This window comes from Chenopodium album, chromosome 5, assembly GCF_948465745.1.
Source record: "Chenopodium album chromosome 5, dcCheAlbu1.1, whole genome shotgun sequence".
Taxonomy (NCBI): Eukaryota; Viridiplantae; Streptophyta; class Magnoliopsida; order Caryophyllales; family Amaranthaceae; genus Chenopodium; species Chenopodium album.
Window position 1 is genome coordinate 6239189 of NC_137838.1, and position 10885 is coordinate 6250073.

At 35.5% G+C, this 10885-nt stretch overlaps 3 protein-coding genes across 3 annotated transcripts; 1 reads left to right on the forward strand and 2 right to left on the reverse strand.

Moving 5' to 3' along the window:
• The first annotated feature begins 2624 nt into the window (after nt 1-2624).
• LOC145631679 (nascent polypeptide-associated complex subunit alpha-like protein 2) lies at nt 2625-4571 on the forward strand. The gene is made up of 4 exons (XM_081683822.1): nt 2625-2818; nt 2916-3015; nt 3842-3960; nt 4046-4571. The coding sequence occupies exons 1-4, from the start codon at nt 2762-2764 to the stop codon at nt 4388-4390; spliced, it is 621 nt and encodes a 206-aa protein (XP_081539948.1). The 5' UTR covers nt 2625-2761; the 3' UTR covers nt 4391-4571.
• A 256-nt stretch (nt 4572-4827) lies between these two features.
• Nucleotides 4828-6479, reverse strand: LOC145630210 (peroxidase 5-like). Its single transcript, XM_081682460.1, has 4 exons — nt 6252-6479; nt 5982-6173; nt 5738-5903; nt 4828-5237 (listed from the first exon to the last, which is right to left on the reverse strand). Exons 1-4 carry the CDS (start codon nt 6477-6479, stop codon nt 4828-4830), a joined length of 996 nt encoding a protein of 331 aa, XP_081538586.1.
• A 1997-nt stretch (nt 6480-8476) lies between these two features.
• On the reverse strand, nt 8477-10606 carry LOC145630211 (peroxidase 5-like). The gene is made up of 4 exons (XM_081682461.1): nt 10294-10606; nt 10011-10202; nt 9743-9908; nt 8477-9069 (listed from the first exon to the last, which is right to left on the reverse strand). The coding sequence occupies exons 1-4, from the start codon at nt 10519-10521 to the stop codon at nt 8660-8662; spliced, it is 996 nt and encodes a 331-aa protein (XP_081538587.1). The 5' UTR covers nt 10522-10606; the 3' UTR covers nt 8477-8659.
• Nucleotides 10607-10885: the final 279 nt, after the last annotated feature.

Here is a 10885-nt window from a genome sequence, read left to right on the forward strand (position 1 = left end):
AGTGCTGGGTTATCATGTTAGCCCCAAACTTGTGTTAACTTTGATTATTGCTCTGTATTCCTGTAGTCGTGCACTCGTGCATCTTTAAGGTATTCAAACTCGGCTTTTCCTGGTTAATCTCTTTGTTGTTTTCCTGTGAACCTACATATACAGCTGACTTGGGGAAGATCTCTCGTTCTATGCATCTGACCAACAAAACAGACAACCTGATTGTATTCAAGGTAGTTTTAATTTACTAAGTTGATGTTAATATGTTATAGGAATTACAGTATTATTTATGTTCAGAAATAAGTCCTGGTCAATTGATTAAGGGATATTTTCTGTATTTGTGGAGCAAGATCAACTCAACGCCAACAAATTCTGTCAAGTATTCTGCACTCCCCCTAGTCGGGTATGTGCTTCCTAAAGCAACACGTGACGTTGCAGGTTTGTTTATTCCTCTATTGTGAAGCGAATTGTACTGTATCATCAGAACTTTTTGCATCAAAGTAACGAGTGTAACTGCTTCACCACCTCCTGCTGAAGAGCAACCTCCCATGATGAGATCAGTATTTTGTCTGAACAATAAGAAACGTATAAAGGATATCGAAAAGGTTGAAGATTGCTTTATATTGGAGTTCAATCCTTATGAATCGTTTGATCTTTCTTCACTCTCCAAGTGCCTAGAAGAAGTTCAAGATGCTCCTAACATTGCTGTTGTCGCCGAAAAAGGCCAGGTACTATCAGTTTGATGATCCTAACCTGCATGCTGTCTATTTTTGTCAGCAATATATGTAAATAGTTGTGAACATTTCCTACAAAGTTTGTATGTTTGGTTAATTGGTTTTCTGTAATAATTTCCTTTTTAAACAATTGGCAGGTGGCTTGTAGGGATTATCCACATCCAAGGCACCTCTGTGTCGTCCACCCTTTTAACAAAACTCGCCACGAAACTCACTGCAATATGGTACTCTTTGCTAATGTTATCTGTCTCTTATTGCTAAAATCATTACCTCTTTGTCAGATGGTAGACAGTTGTATCTTTGATTAAGCATTCGATATGTCTGATCGGCTTCTTGGTATAATTGCAGTGCTATTGCTGTGTTTGTGATAGCCCAGCACCTTGCAAGAAATGGGCCAAAAAGTCTTCAAATATTGCTGCGAAGCATTGTGATGCTACTGGTAACAAGGTTTGCGAAGGAAGTGTAAACCGTATATGGCATTATGGCGTCCAGTGAGTGATTGGATGCTTAGGATCTGAAGATTGAAGATTGGTTTTTGTATGCTCGAAGACACTAACAAGATTAAGCAAGGAAGATGTATGGAATGTTGTTCTAACAAAGGAGCTAGGAAGACTATTAAGTAATTTTAGGGTCCAACTCTGTTTCACAAAAGCTTTGAGGATTTTGGTGGTAGGCAAAAAAAAAAAAAAAATCAATTTTATATTTCTACTTGGATACAATATGTTAGCATGGTTTAAATTCAAAATAAACTTGACCCAATTTCATGGAACCCGATCCAAACATCCGAATTGACACCTCTATTCATTTCCTTATCTTACTTTTTTATTCAAGAAAAATGGACTTGTTTCAACTATATGCAAATTTTGTGATGATTCAACACTAGCTTTTATATCAAAAAAAAAAAAAAAAAAAAAAAAAAAAATGGTGATGACTTAGTCTTTGTTCTATTCACCTTAAAAAAATAATATTAGGTAAAAATAATTTTAGTTCAGTAAAAATAAGTTCAGTTCAGTGAAATTCAGTTTTCTTAAAGAAGAATTATAATAGAAAATTAGTAAAAATAATTTCAGTTCAGCAAAAATAATTTCAGTTCAGTAAAATTAATTTAATTTCTATAAAAATAATTTAAGTTTAGCAAAAATAATTTCAGTTCAGTAAAAATAATTTCAGTTCAGCAAAATTAAGGTGAACAGAACAAGGTCTTACCCGTAACATTGGTTTCAATTATAAAGCTTTAAATGCATGTGATGCATGCTTTACCTTTCGAAAAACATATAGTATTTTGTATAACAATTCATATTAATATATTATAATAATAGAAAGTATTCCATTCGTCCCTTATTACTTCCCACATTTTTTTTATAGAGTCCGAAAATATATTTCCCATTTCCATTTATAGCTATAATTATACTCTCAAATAAAAATATATAAACCATTTTAGTTGTAATTTGAATTTGAACAACCCTTATCTTAAGTTATTTTTTCCGAACTAAACTTATTAAACTTAAAATAAGTGAAAATAAGGCGAATAAAACAATCTTGTAAAGTCATGACTAAAACTCAGATCAGAAAAAAATAAGTTCAAATAATTAAGAAAATCACATATTAATTAAAAAAAATTATTATTATTATTTTTTTTTTTTGAGGGAAAAAAAAAAAAAAAAACATATTATTATCAATCTAAGAAGATCCTACTTCAAATATTTTTCCATATACATTATCATATATTTAAGGTCAATGTATTGTCAAATATGATATTCAAATCAAATCAAATCAAATCAAATAAGCTCTTGTAAGCAAAAATAAAATGAACTAAACAAACCCTAACAATTGACTACTTTATAAGGCTAAAAGCCCAACAATTGAAATAGACATAAAATACCCAATTACCCAGACGTCTTTTTCTGTCACAAACCAAGTTTATCTTCATTCTTCAAAACCCCATTATTAAAACTAAAAACCAAAAAAGCTCACTCCTTCCCTCTGCCACTCATCATCTTCTACCAGAGGAGAGAGAAAATCACACATACCCCACCACCATGACTGTTCCAGTTGTTGAAGAAGAACAAATCCCTATTCCCGTTAAAGAAGAAGAGGTATATTTCATTCTCAATTACCAATTTTCTGGGGTTTTTTGGGTTTAATTTTATTGGGTATTGATTCTATTTGCATTTATTTATCTGAATTTTGCAGAAAGATGAAGTAATTGTTGAAGATGTTAAGGAGGATGAACATGAGGATGACGATGAAGATGATGACGACGATGATGAGGAGGATGATGAAACTACCTTAAGTAATTTTCTTCTTTGTTCTTTATCTTTTATAAATTTTATGTCTTTCGATTTTAAATTTTGTTTTTGTTTGTTTAATATTCTTTTTTAGGGTTTATGGCTCTTATTTTTTCGTAAAGTTTCTTATTTGGTTCATATTTGATGTTATATGTGACGCTGAACTTTTTGTGTGTTATTTCAAACATTTGTGTTTAATTGGGTTGTGTTATTTGTTGGAATGGGGGTTATTTATAATAGGATAAGGGTTATTGAATTGAAATTCTGATGAAATTTGAACGTGAAAATTTCAAAATTGTGTTATCTTGAGTGATAAGCTAGGAATTTTAATTTGTTAGAATGTTTGATTTTTTTGGGTATGGGATTGAGTGAAATTGAAGATATGTGTTGGACTGGAACTTGGGATTTCGTTCGATTTTTGCGGTTTTGGTGACCTTTATGTTTATTTGTTTTTTGCTGTGTGGTGTATGAAGAATTGGGAAGCTTGGTGGTTTAGGATTTCTGAATTTTGGATAGAAATTGGACCTGATATCTTGAAATTCTTGTAGCTTGATTGGTTAGCTGTTAGGATTATTGTTGTGCATTTTGCTTGATTGTTGTTCACTTGTTCGTGTAAGTTTTGTTGTATAAGCTTGAGCAACATATGTCGTATCAGTTAGGCTGGGAATCTGGGTTTTATTTGTTTGATTATATTGAATAACTCTTACTTTATGTTATATACTGATGTGAATGATTTGTTTCTATTTCTATGGTTGAGGGTTGATGGGTTTTACGTGCTCTTAATGCTTGAGTGCTAATTATTTTATCCTGTGCTTTGTTGTATCCATTTAGCCTCAGCTGAGGGTATCAAGCAGAGCAGGAGTGAGAAGAAGAGTCGTAAAGCAATGTTGAAACTAGGATTGAAACCTATCCCAGGTGTAACCCGGGTCACCATAAAGAAAGCCAAAAATGTAAGAATTTTTCCTTATGAAACGTTATTGATAACAGGTGTTTTTGAACATATAAGGGTCTGACATTAGTGTGTTGGGATTACAGATATTGTTTTTCATTTCAAAGCCTGACGTGTTCAAGAGCCCTTACTCTGAAACCTATGTCATATTTGGTGAGGCCAAGATCGAAGACTTGAGCTCTCAGCTGCAAACTCAAGCTGCCCAACAGTTCAGACTCCCTGATATGTCATCAATGATGGCCAACTCAGAAGCTTCTGCTGCCACTGCTGCTGCCCAAGAAGAGGAAGAAGAGATCGATGAAACAGGGGTAGAGCCTCGAGACATTGAGTTGGTTATGACTCAAGCTGGGGTTTCGAAGGGCAAGGCTGTCAATGCACTCAAGGCTCATGATGGTGACATCGTTGGTGCTATCATGGAGCTCACTGCTTAGGTCGGCAATCTTACCTGCTCATTGATTCCACTCCTCGGGAGTTTAATTGCCCATTCTAGCTTTATTATTCTTCTTTGGGCCCTAAACATTCTAGTGATGAGGTTATGCATTTTTGAACTGCTGCCAATTCTATTTATTTTGGATTTGCCTTTTGATAATATAATGGTTTTGTTGCCTCAAATTTGCAGTGGCTTTCTATTTATTTGATTGTGGTTTATACAATCTTTAGATGTTTTACTTGTTGATTGACCAGTTGTTCAAGGTGTATCCTTATATTTGGAACAAGAAATATGAACAATTGAATAACACTTTAAATTGACGGATTTGGATTAATGTGTCCACATTTTATTGAGTACTTGCTAAACCGTATAATTTACTGATACTATCAAACCAGTAAGTTTCCTGATTACAAAGAATATAAATATAAAATAATCTTTCTAATTAATTACCCTACAGTTTGTCCGGATTTCACCAGACAGGCCAATAAGAACATCTATCTGACCCATTTTAACCATTGCTGCTGCAAACTTTCTCATCCACAGTGACTGATTCATTGCATTCTGATTCACCTCACTAGCTGTGTTGGTGTTCGTCAAGAGGGTCTGATCAGATGTGAACAAGCTGCGGTTGGATAAGATATCCTGGTAGTAGCCTACATCTGTGACTAATGGGCTACCAGGGTTCATTGGAACGACTAGGCTAGAATCCTTGCTTCCTTGCGGGCACTGTTGCTGCAATTGTCTTGCATATTTAGAATCCAGAGTAGGATCTGCCCCATTTGTGCCATTGAAGTTGTATAGCCTATTGATGATGGATGTGCAATGAGACTGGCCAATTGTATGAGCGCCTGTGTTCAAGAGTGGGTTTATGAAATTTGATGTCAGATTAAGGTCCTCAATAGATTAGGGACTTAGATTCAAGTGTCCAAGCTCAACTGTTCAAGATTTACTCAGGCAAATGAACTTTGGTATAAATTGGATGATTTTTAAACCTAGAACCCAGTTCGACCTTTGTGTTTGTTGATAGCTATTCAAAACCTGTCATGACTAGCTAAAATGGATTTAGATTTTATTAGCTAGTTTATTACTGGATAGCTAACATTGAAGAGTCAAAAAGATTATTATCTAATTGTTGGTTCTGCTTGAAAACTAAAAGCTGTTTATTAGGACCTTTAGATGGAAAGCATCATTTGACTACTTTGTGTCGGGACTCCTGACTCGTAACTGAATAGTACATTGTTCTGTGACTGAGTTTCGGAAAATTCTGAAAGTGGAAGGCCAAGCATATTTCTGTGTGAAAGTCTAACCTTAGTTAAAGAAAAATCCATCCTCTCTATGATATTGATACCTGATAGGGTGACCATTTCTTCCTGTGTCAGATTTCTTTTCGCGAAGCTCTGTGTAAGTTGGTCAACATTCAGTGAAGGTCCAGGGAGGTCTCGTAGCACCTCTGAAGCTAAAGAGACTCTTCCATCCCTTCTCCCAGCCGGAACATCATATACTGGCCCTTTTGTCTGTGAAACTAATCAGAGTTATGCAGCAGACTACAAAATTAACTGTTCTCTGGTAAATAAATAAATCGTCTTACTTACTATTACTACGCTATCTCTGGCTGCAAAAGCTAAAATGTCTGCACATGATACGACCCCTTTGCATTCGGTTTCAAGTCTAGTCTTTGCATTGTCAATGATTTCAAATCCTCGAAGGCTAGGATTGTTTACAAATGAATCCTTCTCGGCTGTGTTTGAGGAATTGGAGTCAATGAGAATGGATCCATCACAACCCTGGTATCAGAAGAGAAGGAACTTAGGGAAACTGCAATTAATCAAATTGATAATACAGTAAAAGTTAAACCAACTTACTCTAACAAAGCAGTCATGAAAGTGCATTCTGACTAGACCGGGAGCAATTCCTTTGTCTTTCATAAACCCTTTCGTAACTTCTTCATTCACTATGCGCTCTGCTGATTCACATGATTCACTATAAAACCCGACTTTAAGTTGTGCTTCTGTCTGAGCACTTAGACAAGAAAGAGCCAAAAACAGAACACGAAAGATGATTGAAGAGTGAAGGGGTATCTTTAGCCTCATTCTTTACTTTGCTTCAATCTTGGAGAACCTAAACACACCGTTGTCCCATTTTATAAGTGGATAAAAAAAAAACATATTAGTGTGTTGTTAGACAGCACATTTGCTTTGTTTAGTTTGAGCACATGACACTTTTAGTTGGAAAAAGACAATTACAATGATTCTGATAGTAATTATTCTGTCTATTAATTTTTGTTATGGATTAAGTGATATGCTTATTGTATGAGCTCCCTGAAGCATGCCTTGATTCTATTGACTTCAGTGCGCAAGATGTCAATGATAGCTGTTGAACTGGGTATACTATGGGACCAATAGCTTTGATATTCTGGTATAATTAACCTGTCATTGTACCATTTTAACATGCTTTGCTCTCATTAGTATTCTGACTATTAGGCTGAGAATACTAGAGTTAAAAGTAAGTGTCTGTACAAAGGATGCTTCGTTTCGGTTAGATTCTAGGGAAGTTGGGTAAGACTCCATTTTTATTTGGGGGCCGGGGTAGGGGGGGATTATGGTCCTACGGAAACTGGGAAGGGGAAGGGTACGATTTTTTTTTTCTAGGGGGGGATTATGGTCCTATAGAAAATGGTAAGATTGCATTATTGGGGGGTTCGAAACAGTGATAAAGACAATGCTCCTAGCTACTCTATGAAGGCATGGAAGCACATAACTGATTTTTTACTTGGAAGTAGCTATAATTATCCTCTCAAAGGGGCGTATTAGTAAAAATATGAACAGAATTAAAAAAAGAAGGTCTAGCTTGTATCACACCAGCAGTGTCCTGTGTACTGGATTATAAACCAATTTGTGGGCTGTGTTTGAATTTGAATGTTTATCTCTCTAGACATAGTGCCTTAGATCGGATCCCATTTACGAGTATTTCCTGAGTCAGTACTTGTCTACTCTTTTGAATACACGTACGATTTTAACATAATACAGTACTGTACTGATGAAATACTTGCTGAAGTGTTAGTCATTAGACAAAACATTATCTGACTAAATTCTTACTTCTAAGTACTTTGTAATAGTTATGGTTGCGGTCTTTTTAAGCATATGAATGTATATTAATAGTATAAGGTGGGAAGTTCAATGTCCTGTTTAAGCTCTTTGTAGTTGGCTTTTGTTTAACATTATGACATTTTGATACGGATACATTTCTGACAATGAGTAGCAAATAAGATACTTAACCTTACTTGAGATTTGAGATATACGGAATATATGCTATTGAGGATTTAGATCTATAAAGGCATATCATGTGACATTATTTAGTTTATGGCTGTAAAGCCATATGATATGATATCAGTAATTTTAGTGCTGTAAAGCCATTTTTGCAATCATTAAAATCTGTCTTTTAAAGTCATATCATATTCTTCATTTTGTTGCTTTCAGCTCAGATTAGTGCAACTTTCATATCTTTATTTAGTTAACCACCCTACAGTTTCTTCGGATTTCTCCTTCATTGCCTGTAAGAATATCAATCTATCCCATCCTCACCATAGCATCATCAAACTTCATTCCCCGAGAGGCCGAGAGTAAGAATTTCAGGCATACTGGTTTACTAGGTCTGTTTTAGCAGTCTCTGACAAGAGAGTCTAGCCATGGTTATTGAGGACATCCAGAATTCCTGAGTCAGAATTTACAGGCTTATTAGGATCCAATAAACCACAATATTAGCACCAGCATCCCCTAATTGGCACTGCTGCTGCAGTTGAGCTGTAAATGCAGAGTTCATGCTGGGATCCTGTGCATACAACCTTTTGCTGAAGGAAGTGCATTGAGCATGACCTATGTTATTAACTCCTGCACTACGGAGTACTTACGCAGCTTTATTATTAGTTTATCCAGTGTTTTCATGCGAGTTTCTTGCTCCATCAGCTATAAGAAACCATTTCTGTAAAATTACTCTGATGCCTCTTAAAAAGCTTCCACCAAGGTTAGAGTAAAGGACAAGGGAAGCCATCATAACATTAATCGTGCAATAAGTCAATAATCCTCAGTACTTTAGGTTCATGGTAGTCTTCCACTATTTGCATCTAAAAATAGACTTGCAAGTGTATAATTCATCAAATTACATATGTTTAAGACTGAAAATTATCCTTCCAATGACACAAACAAACATGAGTTAATTCTACTTAAGACTCAGCAAGTCTGATCTCTTGACAAGGGGAATAAACCCATATTTCTTAATTGATTACCCTACAGTTTGCCCGGATTTCTCCATTGGTACCAGTAAGAACTTCGATTTGACCCATGTTTACCATTGCTGCTGCAAACTTTCTCATCCACAAGAACTGATTCCTTGCATTTTGGTTCACCTCATTAGCTGTGTTGGAGTCGGTCAACAACGTCTGATCAGATGTGAACAGGCCTTTGTTGGCTAAGACATCCTGGTAGTAATTAACATCTGCAATAAATGGGCTACGAGGGTCCATGGGAACCACCATGCTAGAATTTGTGCTTCCTTGTGGGCACTGTTGCTGCAACTGTCCTGCATATTTGGAATCCAGAGTGGGATCTGGCCCATTTGTTCCACTGAAATTGAATAGCCTGTTGGTGAAGGATGTGCAATGAGACCGTCCGATTGTATGAGCACCTGTGATCAATATTAGACTTATGTGAGGGGATTTAGGCTCTCAATAGAGTTAATAACACTAGATACATTTAGCCGAGATAGGTATTAAGTCTCATCAAAGCAAACAAACTTGGGTATGGAATAATGAATTTGAAAGCCTAGCAGGATATATGCCAATTTGACCTTTGTGATGGTGTAAAATCCTGATATGATTTGCCAAAATGGGTTTGTCTTTTTAGTTTTTACCAGTTATTCTAATTGTTAAACTAACCATTTACAGCTAAGGTCCTGTCACCTGAATAATTGTTTGTTACTGTAAAAATGGTTTTTGCTTACTTGAATTGCTGATGTTTTTGATTCAGTAGTGTTTGTTATATGCTGTTAAATCTGATTTTGACTTTTCAAAACTTATGTTTTTTACTGAATAAATCTAATATCTAATGAACCATAATCTTATAAGTTGAAGCAAACATTGCCTAATTTCTCAATTAAAAATTGGCTGGTTAGTAGTTGATGAAACTGATGACAACCACTTGAACAGCTGATTGCTGTTTGTAGACCCTTATATGGAAACATAACTTATCCTCGTAGCGCTATGTATAGTCTGTCATATACTTGCATTCATCCTTGAAAGTTAAGTTTGATAATTTGAAGATTAATGCTACAAATGTAGTATATACTAAAAAGCTGATACCTGATAGGGTGACCATTTCTTCCTGTGTCAAATTTTTGTTTGCGAAACTCTGTGTAAGTTGAGTAACATTGAATGTGAATCCAGGGACATTTTGCAACACTTCTGAAGCTAAAGAGACCCTGCCATCCCTTCTTCCAGATGGAACATCATATCTTTGTCCTCTGGTCTGCGAAACAAGTTATGCAGTAGCAGCAGGTAACAGAGTTAAATTTGTTCTACCCAAGCTTATATACTACTACTTCTTATCAGTAAAAAAAATTCTACTTACTATTGCTACACTGTCTCTAGCTGCGAAAGCTAATATATCTGCACATGATACTACCCCTTTGCATTCAGCTTCAAGTCTAGTCTTTATATTGTCGATGACCTCAAACCCTCGAAGACTAGGATTGTTTGCTGGTGAATCCTTCTCAGCAGTGTTTGCAGAAGTGGAGTCGATGAGAACGGATCCATCACAGCCCTGAAAAGAGAAGAAAGAAAACTTGTTTAGTGAGGCTTAGTTCTGTAGTTCACTGAATTATAGATAACATTTGCTAATATATTTAACTTACTCTAACAAAACAGTCATGAAAGTGCATTCTGACAAGACCAGGGGCAATCCCTTTGTCATTCATAAATCCTTTCATAACTTCTTCATTGACAATTCGCTCAGCTGATGGGCATGTGTCGCAGTAAAATCCAACTCGAAGCTGTGCTTCTAGCTGAACACTTAGACAAGAGAAAGCCAAAAACAGAACAAGAAATCTTGTTAAAGAATGAATGTTCATTTTTAGGTTCATTCTGTGTTATTGTACTTTGTTTTCTTCTTGAAGAACCTAAACATGCAGTAATAACCATTTTATAGAAGAAAACAAGGAATATAAAATGATGTACATCCTAATTAGTGCGTCGTGATACAATATGTTGGGTTTATTTAAATCTGCAACATGGCATTTTTAGATAGAAGAAAACACAAACTAGAATTTTCTGATAGTTACTGACCTGTCTAATTCATTTTGGTTATGGAATACGCGATGATAAGCACTATTTAGCCACCCCTAAAGCGGTTATTCCTACTTCTATTGACTTCGGATGCATAAGAAGCCAACAAGATTAGTTGAATAGAGGTATATTTTAGGACTAATAGTGCTAATTTTTGGGCAT

Excerpts from the sequence above, each read along its gene's own strand:
- LOC145630210 (XM_081682460.1), bottom strand. The coding sequence starts at position 6,479 with ATGAGGCTAAAGATACCCCTTCACTCTTCAATCATCTTTCGTGTTCTG. Across the intron at positions 6,174-6,251 it reads TTCATGACTGCTTTGTTAGA|GGTTGTGATGGATCCATTCT; the intron begins GTAAGTTGGTTT and ends TTCTGATACCAG. Across the intron at positions 5,238-5,737 it reads AGAAATGGTCACCCTATCAG|GCGCTCATACAATTGGCCAG; the intron begins GTATCAATATCA and ends TCTTGAACACAG.
- LOC145630211 (XM_081682461.1), bottom strand. The coding sequence starts at position 10,521 with ATGAACCTAAAAATGAACATTCATTCTTTAACAAGATTTCTTGTTCTG. Across the intron at positions 10,203-10,293 it reads TTCATGACTGTTTTGTTAGA|GGCTGTGATGGATCCGTTCT; the intron begins GTAAGTTAAATA and ends TTCTCTTTTCAG. Across the intron at positions 9,909-10,010 it reads CTAGAGACAGTGTAGCAATA|ACCAGAGGACAAAGATATGA; the intron begins GTAAGTAGAATT and ends CTTGTTTCGCAG.
- LOC145631679 (XM_081683822.1), top strand. The coding sequence starts at position 2,762 with ATGACTGTTCCAGTTGTTGAAGAAGAACAAATCCCTATTCCCGTTAAA. Across the intron at positions 2,819-2,915 it reads TTCCCGTTAAAGAAGAAGAG|AAAGATGAAGTAATTGTTGA; the intron begins GTATATTTCATT and ends TGAATTTTGCAG. Across the intron at positions 3,016-3,841 it reads GGATGATGAAACTACCTTAA|CCTCAGCTGAGGGTATCAAG; the intron begins GTAATTTTCTTC and ends GTATCCATTTAG.